The 23,493-nt window shown below is 38.8% G+C and overlaps 1 protein-coding gene across 6 annotated transcripts in view; it reads left to right on the forward strand.

Annotated features, from left to right (window-relative positions):
• Cad99C (cadherin 99C) overlaps positions 1-23,493 on the forward strand; it is a 169,658-nt gene that overhangs the window by 140,660 nt on the left and 5,505 nt on the right. For all 6 annotated transcript variants that reach the window (XM_069501483.1, XM_069501482.1, XM_069501484.1 and 3 more), the window contains 21 exons: positions 4,145-4,210; positions 4,840-5,018; positions 6,245-6,367; positions 6,730-6,969; positions 8,027-8,176; positions 8,661-8,879; positions 9,523-9,717; positions 10,178-10,315; positions 10,793-10,942; positions 11,460-11,574; positions 13,293-13,495; positions 14,435-14,575; positions 15,205-15,328; positions 15,942-16,102; positions 16,493-16,666; positions 17,250-17,459; positions 18,109-18,357; positions 18,862-18,957; positions 19,312-19,465; positions 20,155-20,447; positions 21,080-21,304. In XM_069501483.1, the coding sequence (XP_069357584.1) occupies positions 4,145-4,210; positions 4,840-5,018; positions 6,245-6,367; positions 6,730-6,969; positions 8,027-8,176; positions 8,661-8,879; positions 9,523-9,717; positions 10,178-10,315; positions 10,793-10,942; positions 11,460-11,574; positions 13,293-13,495; positions 14,435-14,575; positions 15,205-15,328; positions 15,942-16,102; positions 16,493-16,666; positions 17,250-17,459; positions 18,109-18,357; positions 18,862-18,957; positions 19,312-19,465; positions 20,155-20,447; positions 21,080-21,304 (3,605 nt within the window). The remainder of the gene's footprint in view (positions 1-4,144; positions 4,211-4,839; positions 5,019-6,244; positions 6,368-6,729; positions 6,970-8,026; positions 8,177-8,660; positions 8,880-9,522; positions 9,718-10,177; positions 10,316-10,792; positions 10,943-11,459; positions 11,575-13,292; positions 13,496-14,434; positions 14,576-15,204; positions 15,329-15,941; positions 16,103-16,492; positions 16,667-17,249; positions 17,460-18,108; positions 18,358-18,861; positions 18,958-19,311; positions 19,466-20,154; positions 20,448-21,079; positions 21,305-23,493) is intronic.

The following is a 23,493-nucleotide window of genomic DNA, read 5'->3' on the forward strand; positions in this document are numbered from 1 at the left end:
TTCCATACTTGGCGTACGACGTCGCGCCTCAATGTATTTTCCAACGATTTTGTCGTAGAATTTTACGATGCGATGCCGCACCGCAAGCATAAGTCCCGCAAATTGATAATGCGCGTGGCAGCCATTTTAGTGACGTCAGCACTAAACTGAAGTTTCGAGCTGATGGTATATTTTTATTTCGGCTGACGTCAAAATGACGTCATTTCGATGTTAATGAGACATGGTGACATTCCAGCGCAATAGGAATTTGCGCGACTTATATTATGAAATGGCTCAAAATTAGTGTAAAGTTGGTAGTGTAATTCGAACGCATCAGGCGCATCAACGCAATGATGTTAGTAGAGGTCGGTGCTGAAATGAGATCTGCCAACACATTTCTACAGCGCGCTTGATACTGCTGACGTCGTTCGCATTTTCAGTTTTGAAGTAACATTTCTGTTACCAGCTAATCAATGGTCAATAGCAGACCTAATAGTTGCGTACACACAATTCGTCAACCAGCTCGATACAACCTCCAAAACAAGTTGCTATACCTCTTAATTGGCACTGAAACCTTTTAAGTTATGACTTATGGTATGACATTTTAGTCAGCATGCCTAAAGGGGAAAACTCCCGATCGTGGAAAAAATAATGATATTTTTTTGTTGTTTTTGCTACTTACGATGATCTAGAATCTAGATGGCCCTCATTGAATTTATTTAGCAGAATTCACTAGTTCCACTAGTACTGCATCACCACTTTGAAATGACGGATTTATAAACATTTCTTATTTATTTAAATTCACATCAATATCACTTTAGTGATCTACATTTATTTAACCATCAAGGAAACTGATTCACGTTCAGTTTTATTTTATCATTTTATTTATTTAAAGCCGTGTTCCAGTGTTGGGCAAAGGCTTTCCACCTTCCATTTATCGCGGGTTATTGACAGTTAGGGCAAGTCTTTCATAAATGCATCGAGTTCGATGTGACTCGACGTCGGCCCTTTTTTACTAACTTTTAGTTTTATCATCACGTGTCTAATTAATTAATGCCACTGTAAATTAGTATCAATTTTTCATTCCATATACAGGCATAACTCCTCCTTTGAAGTAGATTAGGTACAGATATACTTTTAATTAACAGTTTCCCAGGCGCGCCTTTACCGCATTCTACATCTGTGTGTATAGAAGTGTGGAACCCACTACCGATTTATGTTGTCACTTATGTAACAAATTTAACACAGTAGTCGCTATAAAACAAATAGTAAACAAGCACAACTAAGGTGCCGGCAAGTAAATATATGACTATTATGTTTTCTTTAAATTGGCTCATTTGTGCAACACCTTCTGCGTTACAACATTCAATACTTCAACGCATATTTTGCTTGACGCCAAACTAAACAAACTCACAACAACAAAAGAAGTGCAATACTTTTGTAAAGTATTTCTTTCTCCGTATCATACTATGGGCGTATCATACTATCATATAATAGTGGCTATATAATTTAGTAGTAGATTCCGAAAAGTCCCTTACGAATAACAGTCGATCTCCTAATCTCTTATTACAACCGCCAACCGCCGTATTTCTTGCTGGTTCTTTTCGGTAGGAAGGACATACCAAACCAGTGGTAAATTCACTTGACGAGTCAAAAGCATTTTGTAAAGTTAAGGCTTGTATATCGTCAAGATATCGTCTCTTACATTCCATGCTGCTTTACCGAAATCATTTTAGTTTATCCTTTAATAGTATTAACTTACTGTCCTTTTTATACCTTTTAAGAGGGCTTAAAGCACTTCCTATATCTAGATTTATAACTCGGCATTCCATGTGTATATACCTATACTTATTATCTCTTAAGTTGTTGAAAGCCCTTTATTTATTAGTTGTAACACTGGCTGTAACAAATCCTTTGATTAGTAGTTTCCTTTAAACTTGTACTTACAATAAATACACGAGGACTATTCTACGTTAACAATTTATTATTCAAATTCACATTATCAATATCACGTTGTTTATTGTCTTTCAGTAGTATTATGCAATAGTAGCCGTAAGGTTCTGCTTGCTATCGTAACATTTGGCAGGATAAATAAACAGTAGGAAAGTTCATAGAAACTAAGAAGTCCATTAGATGATATAGGTTTATAATAAGTTCCCAGTCAATCGTAATGTACCTACAATCGAACTATCCAAGTATATGGGCCGTAATTTCATGCAAAACTTAATCATTGGCTCTCTACGCATTACATCCCATTCGAATCCGTTCCGAACCCGATAATTCTAGATCTGAAATAATTAGCACTAATATTATTGTATGAGAGATTGTCCACTTGTGCACTGTGTCCAATCCGAATCCAAGCCGTCATTCGGGCGGAGGAATACGCAAGCAACATCAGCTGTCTAAACAGACGCAGACTAAAATTGACATCCGGATTCCATACCTACGAGTTTTCTAGAACTGAATTTTCTCAGATTCCGATCGGATTCTCATCGTATGTAGTGCGTAAAGAGCCTTAGACTGATTGTTGCAAAATGTCAGCAAAACCTGTCGTCTAATGGACACCGCAGCCCAAGCACAGTCAGGGCGATAACGTTTTCTTGTAGGTTTTGCATCGACAAAGCTTTGTAAAATGAGAAAGCGTTACCGCATCGATTCTGCTTGGGCTGCAGGCAGTTCTGACTTTTGTTGCTATTGACTTGTCCCGTATCCTTAACCGGTCGCGGAGGTCAGATGGCAATCACTCCGTCTAAAATCTAGTAGCTTCGTTAGCATAATAAGCGATTCATACCAAGCAGCTCATACCCTGATTACCTAATCCTCATTGTTGGCGGTTGTGAACCTTTTCATTAATTACAAAATAGTGACAGTTTTCTTGAGATAGTAATGCGTTAGGTTCCCAGATTCTATTGCATTCGACTTTAGTAGAGAGAATATTTCAGATATAATTTAGTACCTAATAATATCTGGTCAGAGCGCAGGTCCATGGTGGAAATGTAAAGACCAAAGTTTGTCACCCTGGATGGGTTACCGACACCTAACAAAATCGTCTGATATGAAACGAGATGAAACGTAAAAAAAATTACCTAATTATTCGGTCGGTAATCTGGCGTAGGCCTAGTGCATAGCTGGATACTTGCATGATACAATCTTTTTTACTTGCGTTCGCAAAAAGCACATTTGACAGAACTCCTTATTCGGTAATCCTTAAAAGATCACATAAAAACACGGAAATGTAATTAAGTTAGGTATTTATGGAACAAAATCCGATTGCAAGTTGCGGTTCTGTGTAATTAAAATAAATTGTACCGATAAAAGCAAAGTAAAGCCTCAATTAGCTAGTACTAACGAACCTTGGGGAAATATCGTAGAATTCGAACGCGTGTTTACCTGCTATATGGTACTATTAACAAAATCATTGTTGGATATCACTTTATGTAGAGGTTATAAACCCCTTTGCAAAAGAACGGGTGGTTTTGATTTTTTTTTGTTTAATTGACAATAATATTTACTACTAAAGAGTTTCCAATGTAAAGAGATCCCAAGATATGAAGAAACAGGTTCTCTTCAGATTAGGCAACGATATGGAAGAAAAGTTCCCACCTAAAATGGATCACCGTTTTTTAGTGAGTTAAGGAACCGAACTACAAGAACCTCAAAACCTAGAAGAGCTCAAGTTAGCCTACAGAAGGTGTGGAAGACTTCTAACTCCCCAACATACATAATCGGTCGCCAGCTAAGGCTTAATAACTTAAGAAAGTTATTCTGTGATTACCGGAGTTTGAGATTTGCAAGAAGTCCTGCATCCTGGATATAAGCGAACTGGAGTAGTGTACTTTCTCTGATAAAGCTCTAATTTCACTACATGGCGAGGATGGACGCCGGTAGGTGCTACGAAGCTCAAAAGAATGAATGCGAATACTAAGTGTAAGAAATACCTTTTAATCATAGGGACTCGTGCAGTTTATTTTGTATAGGTGCCCGTTTTTTTGCAGAGTAGTGTAGTACAGCTCGCTACTCTGTTGGTTTAGGGGCTAGCTTATTCAGATAGGGTACACGAGGTCCTGGGCTAGGTCAAATGAAATGAATTAGAGTGGCACATGATGTCCTGGGCCGGGTCAAATAAAATGAATTAGATAATAATTTATGATATTTTTTGTTACAGGACCGTGCGAAGTGGAGACTGGACAGTCCAGCATCATAGTCGACATAGAAGAGAGTCGAGGGGATCGTAAGTATTTTTATTTTTTACTAGCCTGCGACTATATTTTTTTTTCAATCACGTGGGATTTCTTTGATTTTCCGGGAAAGGCCTTTGGCCATCTTCAAGATGCAAGCGATCTTCTCTATCAAATTTCGTCAAAATCCGTTAAAAAGCAATGAAGATAATATCTTGAAATATTTGTTTACTTGACGATGTCTCCGACGAAGTCTGCGTTTAGATGTTCAAAAATGCCGTGGGAACTCGTGGGTTTTCAGGAATTAAAAGCCCATATTCTTCTCCGGGACCAAGAATCATGCGCAGGTAGGTAGGTCTTACATAGCACAAGTAAAGCACTCACACTTGGCCGGTGTGCAATAAAGTTTTCTGTCTATAATCACTACCCCTATTATAACAATGTAAAAGTGTGTTTGTTTGTTGGTTTATTGGTTGGTTGGTTTGTTGGTTTGTCCTTCAATCACGTCGCAACGGAGCAACGGAGCGAGTGATTTTTTGCATGGGTATAGTTTAAGACCTGGAGAGTGACATAGGTTACTTTTATCCCGGAAAATCAGAGTTCCCAGTAATAGTATAGTTTCTATGATGATACCATGATTATTTGGTTCCAAAACTTAATGATACAACGTTATGATTTACAGAAGTCAACCAAACAACAGTACCAGAAGTGTTGCCGATCGTCGGAGAACCCGGCGTGGACGTGGTGCTGTCAACTGTGTTTCCAAAAGGCCCTACTTTGTTCCAACTCGATGGGAAACGATTGCAACTGCTCCAGCCTCTGGACAGGGATGCTGACAACTTATCGCATATGGTATTCCAGGTAAGTTACGTCAGATCATCATCATCATGATCAACCCTCACTATAGAGCACGGGTCTCCTCTCAGAGTGAGAGGGGTTTTCGCTGGCCATGTGCGGATTGGTGGACTTCACATACCTTTGAGAACATTATGGAGAACTCTCAGGCATGCAGGTTTCCTCCCTCACCGTTAAAGCAAATAATAAGCGTTTAGTAGGTAATTAAATTACCTACTTAAAACGCCATAACTCCGAAAAGTTAGAGGTGCGTGCCTGGGATCGAACCCCCGACCTTTGATTAGAAAGCGGACGTCCTAACCACTTGGCTATCACAGCACGTACAGACACTGAATACGAATTCATCTAGTACAAAAATTTTGATTTTTACTTTTCGTAAAGCTTTTTGTTGCATTATTATAACGAATGATAGAGGTGGGATGGGAGGATTGTAAGGTCCGGGGATCTGTCACAAGAACGCATTTATTTAATACTAGCTGATGGCCGCGACTTCGTCCGCGTGGATTTAGGTTTTTGAAAATCCCGTGGAAAGTCTTTAATTTTCTGGGATAAGAAGTAGCTTATGTCCTTCCCCGGGATACAAACTATCTCTGTGCCAATTTTCGTCAAAATCGGTTGAACGGTTGAGCTGTGAAAAGCTAGCAGACAGACAGCCAGACAGATAGACAGACAGACATACTTTCGCACTTATAATATTAGTGGATAATTTGCTTTAACAGTGTAGGAAAATATTATGAGGAAACCTGCATGCCTGTGAGCTCTCCAAAATGTTCCCAAAGGTGTGTGAAATCTGCACTTTGTCAGCGTGAAGGCTGACTGACCAAACACTTCTCATTCTGGGATGAATTTTATCAAAGTCAGTTAAACGAATGTGCCGTGAAAATGTAACAGACAGACAGAACACTTTCGTATTTGTAAAATTTGTATGGTTTAGAAAGATACATCACATCTGTGGGAGTCGAAAGTTTCGGCATTTTTATTAATTTAGTTCCTGCAACATTTTAAATGCCATTATATAAAGTATAATCATCATTTTTGTAATAGGTAACAGACGTAAAGCATTTTAAAAGAGTAATTTGTCATACAACACCCATTACCTTTTCAACGTACAACAGAACCGAATTGCCAATCAAAATTTGTTAGCGCGTATCACGTCGTATTAATAAGAAAATCGCCTGAAGCTTATTGCCTGTAATAATAGGATCAATATAAATGAGCCATTTCGTCCGCAGCTGGTCTGTCAAGTGAAAGCGACGAAAAAGCGACGGACGATACCCGTGATTGTGAGAGTGTCGGACATTAATGATAATGCCCCCGTGTTCCAAGGCACGCCCTATGAAGCTGATATATCTGAGGTAAGAGAGACCCTTGAAAAAAGCAGCATTTGTTAAAAATAGTCAATAATAATTGCAGTAATTTTTAGCGCAAAATTAGAATTAAAGCCTTTAAAAAGAGGTTGGAACTATTTTTTTAAGTTTTTGTTGATCTTAATGATATGATCTCAGGGTTTTTATGATTGTTGGAGATCTCGTGAAAAGTAAAATTTTCTTATACAATGTTATGTTATGTTTTCGTTTAATTTTGATAATTTCGCAACATCTGATTGCACTACATTTTTAGAGTTGACCAACGTGTTGCAAGAGATTGTTCCGAATACAACCTTGAAGACTGTTGACAAATTGGTTGTAATGAAAATAATAAATTAAAAATGTTTCAGCTGGTCCCGATCGGCACTACAATATTCGACGGAGTTCGAGCAGTGGACATCGATGCTGGCGTCAACGGTCTTTCCGAATTTTTTGTGATACCAGGGGACAATAGCACGTTAGATGAAGCCAAGGCGGTAGACGGCTACGGCTCCTTCACCATACCCGTACCTCATCAGGGGCAAGTCACGGTCAACCGGAGTTTGGATTACGAGCGCACGCAGAAATATCTAGTCACTATTGTTGCTTCTGTAAGTATTATTGTAGCTAATGACTGCCTGCAGGAGGCTTAGCCACGGGCGCGAGAATCGCAACGAGTCCGACCTACTATCGTTGGCGATAGTATCGCCCTGAGGAGATATTTATATATAAAAAGAAAAACTGACTAACTGAATGACTGACTGACTGATCTATCAACGCACAACTCAAACTAATGGACGGATCGGGCTGAAATTTGGCATGCAGATAGCTATTATGATTTAGACGTCCGCTAAGAAAGGATTTTAGAAAATTCAACCCCTAAGGAGATAAAATAGGGGTTTGAAATTTGTGTACTCCACGCGGACGAAGTCGCGGGTTTAGCTAGTAGCTCTATAAGAGCTGTAACGAATTTGGTGGCACGACGAGACTATCGCCGCGATTTTCTCGTCTATAGAGATGGCGCCTAAGGTTTTGCATCTCACCAACAACGTTACTAGAAATCGAGCGGTGAAATACTTCAGCATCAAAGCAAAATGGATTTTATTGGCCTTGTTTCAAGGCTCAAGTTTGTCCATATCTACAGCCAGCGCTCCAAGCAGAAAGGTTGCCAAAATATAATCGCTGGTACTGAATTTTTACTTTAATTTAAGGTTCGTAAGGTTCATTTTACTCTGACGCTATTATGTTTCGTCTTCGAATTTTGTCATCTATGGGTCAGGTGTTAAATTTCATAAGCGTACTGGGTATTTTTAGGCAACTACTTAAGGTTTCGGAGTCTTTCACTATATGAAAGACTCCGAAACCTTAATAGTTGTAGGTAGAGCCTCGATGGCACAACGGTTACAGGAGCGGACTGAAAACCGAAAGGTTGCCGGTTCAAATCCCACCCGTTGCACTATTGTCGTACCTACTCCTAGCACAAGCTTTACGCTTAATTCGAGGCAAAAGGGGAAAATTAGTCACCAACTTTGCCAATAATCTTTAAAAAAACCACTAGAAGTTATAGTAGTAGTAGAGACGTACGGGCTCCCCTCGAATGGAATCTTCAACCTGTCCCGGACTATAGTTATTACCGTAAACTAGCATGCTTCACTTGTTCTGTTCTAGGATCGTGCACGTGACACAAAACGACGGTTGTCGAGCACTACAACGCTTACTGTGAACGTAAAGGACGACGATGACCAGGATCCTTCCTTTATTTACAAGGGCTGCACTATGCACGATGGCACTTGCATCAATCCGGAGTATACGAGTTACGTAAGTATTTCAGTTTCATATATTTCTAGTGTCGAAAAGATGAATAAACCTTATGAAGTGGCTAGTAGCTCTGCGTTAGAATATTTGCCATTATCCGAATTTAGTGATACTAAATTAACTACGAGACACGGAAAGGAAACGTCAGTCAGGCTTTCTGAAGTTAGGTTACCCGTTTGGTGACTGTTGTAGGTCATAATTTCAATTTTTGCTGCATAAGTAGGTACATAAATACCACCATTAATTAAAGCACCCCTTATTGCACGTCTAAATGCAATCTTGTCATTGTCATACCAATAATACCAATATGATGATGGATCACGCATTGACTGTGATCTCAAAATTAGCTTGATAGAAATTCAATATGCGGTGAAATGAATACGATAACTTGACGTCTTGATCACTCTTTAACGTCCATAACATTAAAAATTATGACCTAGACACATTGTAGAGATCAAATATTAATTCAATAAAAACTAATTTTCAGGTTAACGGCGGAGTTCTCGCAGGTATTCTAACAATAGAGCCAGAAAAAATTCAAGCTGTGGACATGGACACACTAGACGCTCGCATCAAATACAGCATAGAGAGCGGCGAACCGGAGTCCTGGGCTACGTACTTCAATATAGATGAGAACACAGGCGCTGTTAGACAACTTGTGCCTGTGGATACTAGTATAGCTAAGAAGTTCCAGTTGATAGTCAAGGTAAGGAAGATTCCCCGTATTTAGTAGTAAGTAAGACCCGTATTTAGTAGTAGATAAGCTCTGATCTGATCTGTAGTCGTTATTTAGATTATTTAAGCCTATACTAAAATTTGAGTGATCACAATCAACTCTGATTGGCTAAAATGCAATGTTGCAACAGTATAGGTTCCGGATTAATTTCGTGAAAAATCACAACTTTCGTGCTAACATAAAATATCACTGTTGTTATCATTAGAATTGAGCATTATCATCTTATCTATCTCACTAATCACTTGACGATCAGAAATCGATTTAGAGAGGTATTACTAATGCCTTCAGACTAAGAATACTACGGACTTTCCGCTAGTGACATCTTAGCTGGAAATTCCATCATATTTAGCCCATTTAGCCTTTCATCGAGTTATGCCAAAATTAGTTCGCAATATGGCTTGGTTCGCAAGTTTTGATGAGCGGCAACCAAAGCTATCACCTAGGCTGATTATTCAGACGTATTAAGGCTTATAAAGATTTTTCGCCTAACCGGAAATAGAAATCTGAATATCTTGCTTAGGAGATAATCAGCAAAACTTTTTGCCGTACTGAAATTAGACTTTGACAAAATTTTACACTTAGTTCCTTTATCAAAGTCATCTTAACATTACAGGCCGAAGAAATATCAGAAGCAAAACGCTTTACAACAGCGAAGTTAACCATCACAGTGCGCCCAGTAGATGCCAGTCCGCCCGTAGTAGAGGCATCTATAGACGAAGGCCAAGTAGAAGAGAACTCTCCCAAGGGAACAAAGGTGCTCGATATACAAGGACATCCGATCAAGCTGAGTGTTTCTGATCCTGATTTGGTAAGAATCTTTAATAACTTATCACCCATGCGTTATCACCGATATACTGGACTTGTAGGATCCACGCCACGGTCTTGCGCTGCCTGAATCCAGTGGCTCCCTGTGACTCGTTTGATGTCGTTTGTCCACCGTTATTAACCTTTATTTTGTTCAAAAGCTGAGTATTAATGCATTACATAATATTACTTCACGCAACGTACAAACGCTAAGTCGAACACCTAATTGAAGTATAGGGTGCCGGGTTGTTTGGGCAACTTTGCAATAAGGCTGCATTTTTATAACGTACGCAGCGTTTAGGCGTTGCCTTTATATGCACAACGAAACCTCAGCTTTAATAGTACGTTTAGACATTGCTTATTTTTTTTATACTGTCATACAGTACATTTAGGATTATTATTTTTAATTGTGAATACTTATATACTTTTCCGGCGAAAATGACGTAAAGAATATTTTTTTCCAGGGTCCAGGAGACCCCATACCAAAATACACCTTCGAGTTGACAACGAATTTCTTCGATATTAATAAAGATGGCTACCTCATCGTGGCTGACGATACATTGGACCGTGATCCTCCGAACCCAGGAAAATTCAGGTTCCAAGTTAGTTTCCATTTTTATGTTAAATGAATTCTGAAGAATGTATTAACCCCCAGCTGTCGATATTCGGAATTCTACGAACACGCCACGTGATTTATAGAAAACAAAATGGTGGAAAGAGATGTACTCTGAATTTTTTCCAGAAAATACCCGTAATATGCGTAAATAGGTATTCCAGAACGCACTCGTAAGTTTGTTAACGAGGGCACATGTACTGTTTCGGATACACACTTTAGTTCAGTTGCATAACAGTTGGTTAAAATTACCTTACAGTTACGGTTAAAATTTGACCACCAATAAACAAGTAGTGTTCAAAGATATGTAAAGTAAAAGGCATGTTCTAAATGAAAACCCCTGACTTTTCAACCCATTTTGCTTTTATTCACGGTCAAAATTTATCGGTAACCTAACTTTAACCACCTGTCGACTGTCATGCAAATGGATCTTGAATGTTTAACCCGTTTTTTGTGTGAATTTCAGGTGGTTGCTCGTGAAGCGAACGGAGGTGCTGCCTCAGCGCCGTACTCCTTGCTAGTAAAGCTTCTGGACCAGAACGACAACGCGCCGGTTATACCAAAGACTCAGCCCATCACCGTACCTGCTAGTTTAGAGCCCACTGCTGTTTACAAGGTGATCATTTTTCTGACAGCAGCATGCAGTTAGCTGACATTGGCGTTGTTTCGATTTTTTCGCTAACCTCGAAACTAAGTATATTGACACACTTCATGACCAACCCATCGCCGGCTCACTACAGAGCACGGGTCTCCTCTCAGAGTGAGAAGGATATGTGACAATGTCTAAAATGACAACAAGTTGATTTGAAGGAGACAAGTTTCTACCCCTCATTAGGCTCCAAATCCAACTTTCTATATCGCACTGGGCTGGAACGCTTAAACACTTTTTACTCTGGTACACTTGACTAAGAGTACCAGGCTATCATACGTTATAGGATATTTGTAATCATTGACTTAAATAATTTTTTTATTTTTTTTATTTTTATTTAAGTCAATATCCTATAACGTATGATTGCCTGGTACTCTTGGTCAAGTGCACCAGAGTAAAAAGTGTTCAAGCGTTTCAGCCCAGTGCGATGCAGAATTGATTGATCATTGACTTATCGAAGTAATATATTATATTTGCATTTCAGGTGGAAGCGACGGACATAGACGAGGGTGAGAACGCGCGAATTTCGTACAGCATCTACCACGTCTCTAACAACGGGGGCAATAAATTCACTATTGACCCCACCACTGGTGTGATATGTGAGTTGCACCTAGCACTGTTTTATGCACTTAAGTTCGCGTCACGAAAGTTGAAACTGGTCAATAATCGAATTTAATATACGAAGGTTATATAAAAGCCCTATGTTTTTGAAGTTACAGACATGAAAATCGGAATTTAGGTTACCAGCTGTAAATAATATAAATTTTGTAAGTTATTTTGGAAAATCCCCCTTAAGGGTGGTAAAATAGGGGATGAAAGTTTGTATGGGAAAGTTCTAATTATTGTTATTTTACGTGGGTTCTTTTTAGAAGATATCAGATATCTGAGATCTTACGAGACTACGCCTTTTGGAGCGGGAAATTTTCTAATCACTTGAGATACCAGAAATTGTACGCAGACGAAGTCGCGGGCAACTGCTAGTAATATTATATTGTTACTAGCTGATGCCCGCGACTTCGTCCGCATGTAATTAGGTTTTTTTTTAAAATCCTATGGGAAGTCTTTGATTTTCCGGGATAAAAAGTAGCCCATGTCACTCTGCAGGTCTTTATCTATACCCATGAAAAAATCACGTCAATCCGTTGCACCGTTGCGACGTGATTGAAGGACAAACCAACAAACCAATAAACCAACAAACCAACTAACAAACACACTTTCGCATTTATAATAAGGGTACTGATTAATCTTGATATTTAAAATATTTCAAATTAATGACCAATTTTGCTATTTTTAAAGGCGTAATCTGGAACTTCTTAGAAACAAATTGAGGAGTAGAATATATTGAGTATGTTCTTTCATGTATTGGATACTGGCTTATCACACTATAAGCTCGCGCGTGCGTGTTTTATCACAATTGAAAAGTCGCATGCGAGTTTCTTGCTGCACAAATTAAATCACTTTTAATATTCTCGGTTATTTTGTACTTTTCTTCGCATGATCATGCATGGATCTATGTAAATTGACGGCTTGTGACAAATAATAAAAAAAAATCTACACGTTTTTTGATTGTTAAGTTTTAAAGTTTTGTGTAAAGGTGTAAGCGTAGGTACTTAAAATAAGCGATGCATCGCGTTATTTGCGCCACCCGCGTGGAATTCAAACCAAATGGCAATATAATGCGATGTGGTCGTAGATGGTGTGTAGATGCCAGCGAGGTGATTCGCTAACTCAGTGATCATTACTAAATGAAAGCCACTAAGCTCATTTGACATTTATTTTTAATCCATTGAAGGTTTGCAATGAAATATTATTTTATATCGCTCAGTGAAGCAGCAATGTAGAACCAATCAATGTCAAATGAATTTGATGGTTTTCTTTTAAAGATGATCACTGAGTTATTATCCCGTAGCTCGCATTACAAACACCCAACGGTGTCTGGTCAAAGCAAATAATAAATTTGATTTCACTCAACGAAGTACAGTACGCGGCCAAAAGTGATGAACATCGATCTTTAGAAGGAGACAGCAGATTTTTAGAGCACTGTCTCGGTCGTTGAGGCCGACAAAGCGTCATATGGGTATAAGTGGCAGAGACAACGCTCTACAAAGATGAAATGTCATACTAAAGGCCGATGTTCATCACTTTCGGCCGCGTACTGTATATAAGTTTTGGATGACGTGGTAGAAGTACGCCTTAGTTTTGTCAGATTGTGAAATTGTCTTTTGCATAATGTTCGCATAATATTTTATATGAATTCTGCGTAGAATTTCGTAGTTGTGCATGAGATCCTAACGCTGGCATACTTTTTATTCTATAGCAAGCACAGGCCGTCTACAAGCGGGCGAACAATACAGTGTCACAATCAGAGCAACAGACGCTAGAGGGTTGAGTTCCCAAGGAATAGTAGAGTTAATGGTAGCGCCGGGCCCCAACACGCGGCCCCCGCAGTTCTCTTCAAGAGATTACTATGCACCGGTCTCAGAGGGCGCTGCAATCAATTCTACAGTTACCACTGTTACGGTAAGACAAATTTTCCTAAGATAAAAAGTAGCCTAGATCCTCTTAAGAATAAATTAAATCCTAAGAAAGAAGCCTCCCTAAGAAGACTGTCTACCTGGCTGTGAAAGTGCGTTAAATTCGGTTAGGCTGTTTTTTTTATTTTTATTTTGTTTATTTGAAAGTAATCAACAGCGTAAATATATGTATAATTATTATTTAAATCTAAATCTAGTTTTTACAGAAGGCCACAAGAGATAACTTAAAATTATAATGAAAACTATTTTAACACAATAGATTTAGAATAAATGTATGTGCATTATACAATAATGAAATTACAACAGTGTTTAACGAGTAGTTCTCACTGGCTAACTCCTTTTGGTTCCGTTTGGGTAGAATTCTGATAATGTGGGCAACATCTATATACTAGTAACAGGCTGCTATGTTTTGATTACTCGTAGGTGTCGTTTTACCCTAAACTGAGTAAACACCGTATCAGTGCCGCTACGGGTAGGCGCGTCACACAAGCGTACGAATTAGTCTTCATTAACCGACTTCTTTTTAAAATATTTTATGAGCTTTGCCTATCTGGAGTTTTATAATACCTTTGTTTGGGGGACCTCCCAGTTAAAAATCTGCAAAGTAGTTCACGTGCGTTGAATACTCATAAATATTAGCCAGTCAGTTTTTCCTTCAATAGGTACCTACATAGATAAGAAAAATCAAAGGCCTTCTTAGACAGTTTTTCTGTATCTTCTTTTTAGTTTAAAATTTCCTTATACTTATAGGATTGTGTTGTAGTGATTTAAGGTTTCTCTTTGATATTATTGTTGATAATGGGTGGTATAGACTATACGAATGATTGGCTGCTGCCTTGCGGTGTATTGTGATGCAAACCAAATAAATAAATATAGACACTGTCCCAGATAAATATAACACACCGTATGTATACCTTTGTTACAGGCCAAAGATCCAGAAAACGAGCCTGTGACATATTCTATCGCGTCAGGGAACGACCTTCGTCAATTCGCCATCGGCTCCAACACTGGAATCATTACAGTTATCAGGCACCTCGACAGAGAAGTGCTCACGAGATATCAGCTGGTAAGTTACCAGTTATAATCAGTATTTACGTGTGAAACGGGATTATTATTATTAATTCTGTAGGACTTATAAAAAAGCTCAGAGTAATTCAGCAGAAGCTTGGAGTCTCTACTTAATCAAATCAAAAATGAGGAGATCAGATCAGACATAGCTCAAGCGGTTGCAAAGCTGAAGTAGCAATGGGAGTTCGAAGAGCCGATAGAAGTTGGGGTCCCAAGGTGCTGAAATGGCAACCTCGCAGAGGAAAGTGCAGAGTTGGTAAACACCCCAACAGCTTTGAGAGAGCGTTGTATAGCTTGGAACAAACTTAAAACTTATATAATTTGTTATTACGTTTATTGCTCTGTAGAGAAAACTTCGTTAGCGCGATCAAAGATCTATAGCAAGAAGCTGAACGGTGACGACATCTAGTTTCTGTATGTGAGACCGCCATAGTATTATTGCGCAGACCGTTCTTATGCATTGTAGACCTGAAACCAACTGTACACACCAACACAATACCATGCTCCCTGTAGAAAAGAATGGCCATATTTTTAGTCGGTTTTAATTTACTTTAAGTTTATCTAAAACAGAGTTAAAAATGTTCTTATACTTGAGTAAGGTTAATTAAATGTGATATTATTTCACAGATGATCAGAGCTGAAGACCCGGGCAAGCTGTCGACGACTGCCACCGTCAATATCAAAGTTACCGATATCAACGACAATAATCCAAAGTTCGATGAAGATTCCTATATGTTCCATGTCAAAGAAGGTAATTTGTCATTTACAAAATAATATAGGTATAAGTTTTATTCAAAATTCAAATTGCTAATGCGCGTGGCTGCCATTTTAGTAACGTCAGCACTAGACTGAAGTTTCGAGCTAATGGTATATTTTTACCTAAATATACGTCAAAATGACGTAATTTCGATGTTAATGAGACATGGTTCTTGCGCAATAGTAATTTGCGGGACTTATAAGTAAAAGTGTTGGTTCCCACTTGTGGCTGTCGGGCCCGGATTTTAATCGGATGTTCCAGTGACAGAACCTTTTGACACAAAGCGGTTTCAGACCGAAGTGTGAATAGCTTCATATAAAAGTCGCACACGAATGGTTTATCTTGTACCATCGTACAAGATAAGCTTGTGCTATAAGATCTACTTACCTGCCAAATTTCATGGTTCTATATCAACGGGAAGTACCCTATAGGTTTTCTTGACAGACACGATAGACAGACGGACAGGAAGACAGACAACAAAGTGATCCTATAAGAGTCCTTTTGAGGTACGGAACCCTAAAAAGGTACTGTTCGAGTTGAAACAAGGCGTATTAGAAGCTTTTCATCTTCTCATTAATATTATACCATCTTTTATTCTATATTGTAGGTATATCAGGTGAAGTCGTGGGCTACGTCCACGCGACGGACATAGACGAGGGAGTGAACGCGATGGTCACTTACAGCATTCCCACCCACCTCCCCTTCAGCATCGACAACGCGACCGGTATGATTAGCACCAACACTGAGCTGGACTATGAGGATACTAAGGTATGTCGCTGACCTGGTTATTCCCTTCAAAAACTTTTTGATTAAACTTCATAATTGTGTTGAAAAAGGCCCTAACATCGACAATGTGGCTAATTCCGTTGTACACAATCTCTAAACTAAACTAAAATCCCTTTCATAATGTTGCTTGCGGAAAAGGATAGCACTAGATTTAGACCTGTTAATCAAGAGGATCGGCCCCAATTTACAATTAATTTGTTGTGTGTGTGTGTGTGTGTGTGTGTGTGTGTGTGTGTGTGTGTGTGTGTGTGTGTGTGTGTGTGTGTGTGTGTGTGTGTGTGTGTGTGTGTGTGTGTGTGTGTGTGTGTGTGTGTGCGTGTTAACTTAAATCCACGCGGACATCACCTACTAAAAAAAAATATCGTTTTGCAGGACTACGCGTTTGTAGTAACGGCAACAGACGGAGCAATAGACAAGCGGTTGGGAACTGCGTCGGTCACTGTGCTGGTGGAAGACGTTCCCGATGAGCCGCCCATATTCGCGAAGGCTTTGTACTCCGTGCATGTACCCGAAAACGCACCCAACTACCCTGTTGTTAAAGTGCTTGTAAGTTACAGTTATTATAATTTTATTTATCTACATATTTCATAGATAATGGATGAGTTTGAGTAATTTTGTTAGTATGCGAGTTAATTATTTATACTTGCCACTTATAAATACCTGACTGGTCTCTTTTACCTTACTACTATCGTATAGTTCATATTTCTACTATCGTGCATCGTCCAGGTCTGCACCCGTACGTAGTCGAAATTCCACGGGTACATATAAGCTCGGTTTTTCGAATTCGTACCGCTAGGATATGGAACGCCCTTCCGGCATCAGTTTTCCCCCTCCACTTTTAATATAGTAGCTCGGACAATTCAGCTCAAAAAGTAAGGGTAGGGTCAATAAATCATTTATAATGGTGTTCCCACTTCCCAACATTCGTACCAATTTTTAGTTCTATGCGAATTATTGTAACCTTGAATGTCTATTTTGACTGGCGGACTATTGGTATCTTCAAGCCAAAATTGAATAGAAATCTTCTAGACAAACGCGCTCTATCTTAGGTTGGATCATCTCTTGCCAGCAGGTCTGATTACAGTCTATAAATTAAAAAAAATCGAAATACTATCAACTAATTTTTCAGGCGGACGACCCAGACACGATGCCCGAGATCACCTACACAATAATCAAGGGAGATACTGATCTCTTCTCAATAGACCGCAAGTCTGGGTTGATAAGAACACTGCAACCGTTAGACAGAGAGGCCAGCGCACGATACGAGTTGGTTGTTGGCACTGAGGAGAATAACCAGCAGGGCAGTGGGGCTACTACTACTGTGGAAGTGCTTGTCGATGTGAGTTTATTTTGTACTGATTAAAAGTTCTAAGTCGCGACTTCGGTCGCACGATTTAATGATACTTATATCCCATTGCAACACTGTACTGCCTGGTAGACGAAGTATATTCCTCGCCAGTGGTTCAACATGATATCAAGGTCACTATTTAAGGCGCGCGCTAAATGAAGACCTAGCCTGAATTTACGATAATATAACCCTTCGATAGGAGACGTGACGAAGAACCCTGTAGTCGAACTTTTTCTTTTCGATAAAAGTTTGTCCATAACGGCGATTCACGTGGTTACTTGTTAATATATTATCTCTGACGTGGTATAACGACAATTAAGGATTTTGCCTAGGAGATATGGTGACTACTCGGCAGTAGAGTAGATATTATACGGAGATCGTTGCCCGGTAGGATTATAAATGTGTTTTGTTTTTTATTTTTAATCGGTTTATTCATTTAATATTGTATGGAGATCCACATTATTAGGGTCTTGAGTAAATTATCTTATGAATATAGTTATTTTTTTATGTAAAATAAGTCTATATACCGTTTTACTCCTCCTAGTTTTGATTTAAAATGCTCTTAAAATCCGCATGCTTCAAATACACAGTGCCAACATTTGCCCAATCCATTTACCAATAGCTGTTACAATTTTTTTAGGACAAAAACGACAACGCACCAATCTTCACCTCAGCCGTACGCCCCGTAACAGTAGAAGACACATCCTCGATCGGCAGTTTGGTTGAAACCGTAGTGGCAACGGACGCGGACGCCACGGCGCCTAACAACCGCATTCGATACGCGTTGGCTGGAAGGGGGAAAGCTTCCAAATACTTCCACGTGGAGCCTGATACTGGTGCTGTTAAAGTTAGGGACGACTTGAGGAAGGAAACCGACAGCGAATATACCGTAAGTTAGAATATGAACGTAAGATCAAATGATACACCGATTCTTATGGGTCTTACTCTTACTTCCAATGGGTTCTCCTCACAATTTTGAAAGCCAATTTTTGTAGCATCATGGTGCTTTTACGCTGTAGCTTGAAAAATAATTAGTAATTTGTGATTTTTTTCAAAAGACTTATACTTGGAATTATTGTAATATCACTAAAGTGTCATTTTAATACCATGCCTTGAAGTCAATTGATAATGTGGTTCTATAGTACATAGCTTTAAATCTATCACTGTCCTTTTCCGCTGGGAGACCTATGAAAGGGATGCAGAACATTAATAACAGTTATTTTAGTTTTGTTGAGAGATTGTGTACAGGATTAGCCACAATGGTGGGCTGGTTGAAAATCTCGTGCAATGATAAGATTCTATAATAGTAAGATTGCAATAAATACGAGCTTTTTAGTAAATATAGGCAAGGATTTTTGGAATGTAATTTTGCATTTATTCATTATTCTTTCAGGTGGACATTCAGGCATACGACCAAGGCGACCCCGTGATATCTTCAGTGATGAGTCTTACAGTTTACGTGAGCCATTCAGCGACGGTGCCTCCTGATGTAAGTAACCCTTTTGGAAATCTGTTTGTGATAGTTCTTCTTCTTCGCTCTGGGCTGGTTTCCGCACTTAAACGTTTCCGTCTGTTGTGCGTGTATTGCCCCTTTTGTGATAGTTATATTTTTGACTAGCTGATGCCCGCGACTTCGTACGCGTGAATTTAGATTTTTAAAAATCTCGTGGGAACAATTTGATTTCCCGGGATAACCTATGCCACTCTCCAGGTCTTTAACTATACCCATGCAAAAAATCAAGTCGATTCGTTGCTCTGTTGCGACGTGATTGAAGGAAAAACCAACAACCCAACAAACAGACAAACACACTTTCACATTTATAATATGGGTACTAATTTTCAGGTGCGACTTGGATTCCCCGATACAGTCTACACGGAGCACGTGGCGGAAAACTCCCGAAACGGAACCCTAGTGAGAACATTGCCTATCTGGAACAAGAGCAAGCATTCCAGGGACACTCCTCTTAAGTGTCTACTCACCGATACCACAAAGAAAGGTGAAGTATTTATTTGTGTATTTATGTCACCTGAAGGTTTATAGTCCAGTCAAATTAGCGATCAACCTCGGAATGAGAGGGAATAAGCTGAATTTTGGTATATACCTTCATTTTGGCGTTCTAAAAGTTGTCACAATAGTCACACTAAAATTTCGTGTATGCGTTTAGTACGAGTTTACACATCTCGACAAAGTTGATAGATTTCGAACATGGAAACTTTCGTTTGAGTAAAATGAACCTTAATTCCTTCTGTTATTTCAAAATTTGACCTTCAAAAACATCTAGTACATCAAGAATCCAGCCTCCCAAGCGGAAACATTGATGAACGGAAATTGATAGTACTGAATCGTTCAGTACTGTCAATTTTTGAAACAATCACATTTACATCCATTCTATGCATGCCGTAATAGTTTTTCGATGTTAAAAATCTATCAATACGATAATGCGATTTTCAAAAAAGAAGAAGTTCTCAATTCGATGCGTTTTTTTTTCTATGTACCTACACCTGATTTCTCTGAGGTTTCTGGACTGACTAGCAAAGTTCAGTTAGTCGGGCGAGCTTAAATAGAAAACTAGAAATCGACGCATAACGCTCGTCCAACTTCAATTATAAACAAAAAATATTTTGTAGTGACTTTGGAAGTCGGTTTTTACTGGTTTTTTATTTTAATAAATACTATAATTTTTAGGCGTATTCTACGTAAAACTTACCGAAGAAAGGGACTGTGCAATCTACCTCAACAGTTCATTAGACTACGAAACGCTCACCGAATACTCGCTAGAAGTCCAACTCGAGTCCATACAGGGTCTTATAAACCCCGAAGGCAACAAGGCAGTGATCAAAGTCCATGTAACAGACGTCAATGATAACGCACCAGTGTTTATATTCCCCGAACAATCCACGATAGTGGGGGCTAAAGGGAAATATTTCGCGATCGCAACCAAGGAAATGCCTTTAGGTGCTAATGTGCTGCAAGTGAAGGTTAGATCTTTAACTCTATTAACTAACTTGCTTATTAACTAATAACTATGTATTTTTAGGGTTCCGTATGTTATAAGGAAAAAAAGAACCCTTATAGGGTCACTTTGTTGTCTGTCCGTCTATCCGTCTGTCCGTCGTGTCTGTCAAGAAAACCTATAGGATATTCCCATTGACCTAGAATCATGAAATTTGGTAGATAGGTAAGTCTTATAGCACCGAAAACCGTGAATTTGTGGTTACATCACAAAAAAAAATGTGAAAAAAAATCACGAATTTTTTTTAAAAAAATTTAAATTAATTTATTAAATCACATATAGATCGCGCTGTTGTCATTATCTTGCAGTGTTGCACATAAAAATGTTAAAATATTTTGTACGGAACCATTCGTGTGCGGATCCCCGGATGCTATGGATAGAAGGCCGAAGCCTTAACTACAAAGATAGCATTGTTGATAAAAGTTTACGGGATAGAAAGACAGGCATTCATTGCATGCATCAAATGCTATGCGAACTAAAGTGCACTTTATTACGTCGTAACAGAATCGCTATTTATTTAAATGATTTTGCGGAGTTAGCTTTCTTTACCTGAAAGGTTAAATTTAACTAATATTATCTATCTCTTTTCAATTTTAGGCGAGAGACAAAGATAGCGGGGATTTTGGCAGAATAGAGTACCGTAAAAACGCTTGGACCAAAGCAGCTGACGAGTATTTTACCCTAGATGCAGACACTGGAGTCATTAGTAACGTTAAAACCTTCGAGAATGTTCCCAAAGATGTTCTCCCTTTCAAGTTCAATGTGATGGCAAGAGACAACCCTAAAGGAGAAGATTATAAGACGGCCAGAGCTTCTGTTGTGGTAAGTAATACATAAAGTAAGTCCACATGAAAATTTATCTAACCCTAGAAAATATATAATATTCACTCGTTCCATGATGACATATGGATCCGAGACATGGTCGCTAACTATGGGCCTCATACGAAAGCTCAGAGTCGCTCAGCGGGCGATGGAGAGAGCTATGCTTGGAGTTTCTCTACGTGATCAAATCAGAAATGAGGAGATCCGTAGGAGAACTAGAGTAACCGACATAAGCTCAACGGGTTGCGAAGCTGAGGTGGCAATGGGTTCGGAAAACCGATAGACGTTGGGGTCTCAAGGTGCTCGAATGGCGACCTCGCACCGGAAGCCGCAGCGTTGGAAGACCCCCACTACCACTAGGTGGACGGACTACATTAGTCGCTGGGAGCCGCTGGATTCAGGCGGTGCAAGACCATAATTTAAGAGACCTATGTCCAGTAGTGGGCGTCTATCTGTTGATGATGATGATGATGACTCGTTCCATACAAACGTAGTTTGATTCTCATTTGAAATTTCGCATAGCGTGTATTCTGTTTCCAATATTATGAGTGAATTATTTTTCAAATAAAATAATCGATTCAAATAAAAAGCGATCATTTTGAAAAAAAAAAACCGGCAAAGTGCGAGTCATACTCGCGCACCGAGGGTTCCGTACCTACTCGAGTATAATTTCGACATTTTGCACGGTAAATCAAAAACTAAGTATTATGCATAAAATAACCAAAAATCTGTTTTAGAATGCACATGTGAAGCCCTTTCATATGATACCCCACTTGACATAGTTATCTTAGTTCGAAAATTGAAAATACTAATTATTAGTTTATGGCCACAATTTAATTTTTTTTGTGTGATGTAACCAAAAAATTGACAGTTTTTCTCCTAAAGCCAGCTATAAGACCCACCTACCTGCCCAATTTCATGATTCTAGGTCAACGGGAAGTACCTTGTAGGTTTCTTGACAGACCGATAGACAGACAGACAACAAAGTGATACTATAAGGCTTCCGTTTTTCCTTTTGAGGTAAGGAACCCTAAAAAGAGTTAATTATTAGTTATCTACCAGTGCAGTAATGATGTTATCACTTTATTAGTACACATTATTAGACATGATTCAAGTTTCAAGTAATAAATTAAAACAAAAGTCTTTAAATTAAACGTTCATTATTATCACTTGGTAAGATGATTAAAAAAATGTTTTGTGAAGTCGATAAATAACCGGTTAGGTATAAATTAGTGATTAATAGTGCAATTATGTAGTTTTGATTGCTTGATTGTGTAAATGTTTTTTGTGTTCTAAATAAACATGTTTGGATAATTCCAAACATTTATATTTTCTACACAAAAAACATACGAATATTTTATTTTTTGAGTCACATAAATAACCTGTGGATTTCCGTGAAGACTATTTTTCTTAACTTATGTTTTGTCTTATGCCACTACGAGTAGCAGACTTTTTAGGGTTCCTGCCTCAAAACGAAAAACGGAACCCTTATAGGATCACTTTGTTGTCTGTCTGTCTGTCAAGAAACCTACAGGGTACTTCCCGTTGACCTAGAATCATGAAATTTGGCAGGTAGGTAGATCTTATAGCTGACATTTGGGGAAAATCTGAAAACCGTGAATTTAGGGTTAGATCACACAAAAAAAATTAAATTGTGGTCATGAACTAATAATTAGTATTTTCAACTTTCGAAGTGAGTGACTATATCAAGTGGGGTATTATATGAAAGGTCTTCACCTGTACATTCTAAAACAGATTTTTATTTATTTTTATGCATCATAGTTTTTGAATTATCGTGCAATATGTCGAAAAAATACGACTGTAGTACGGAACCCTCATTGCGCAAGCCTGACTCGCACTTGGCCGGTTTTTATTTATTTATTCAGATACAAGTTAGACCTTGACTGCAATCTGACCTGCTGGTAAGTGATGATACAATCTAAGATGGGTGCGAGCTAACCTTGAAGGGATATGACAGTTTTAATTAAACCCATACTTCTTGGTTACTACACGGCATCGTACCGGAACACTAAATCGCCTAGCGGCACGCGTTTGCCAGTAGAGTGGTAATTAGACACGGCCAAAGCCACCACTCAGGAGACTAGTTTTTACTCTTTATTTGTAAGACCTGAATCCTCCTCAAGCAGATATAAGCAGTGATAGCCTAGTGGTTAGGACGCACAGTGTTT

Source organism: Maniola hyperantus, chromosome 10, assembly GCF_902806685.2.
Source record: "Maniola hyperantus chromosome 10, iAphHyp1.2, whole genome shotgun sequence".
NCBI classification, from domain to species: Eukaryota; Metazoa; Arthropoda; class Insecta; order Lepidoptera; family Nymphalidae; genus Maniola; species Maniola hyperantus.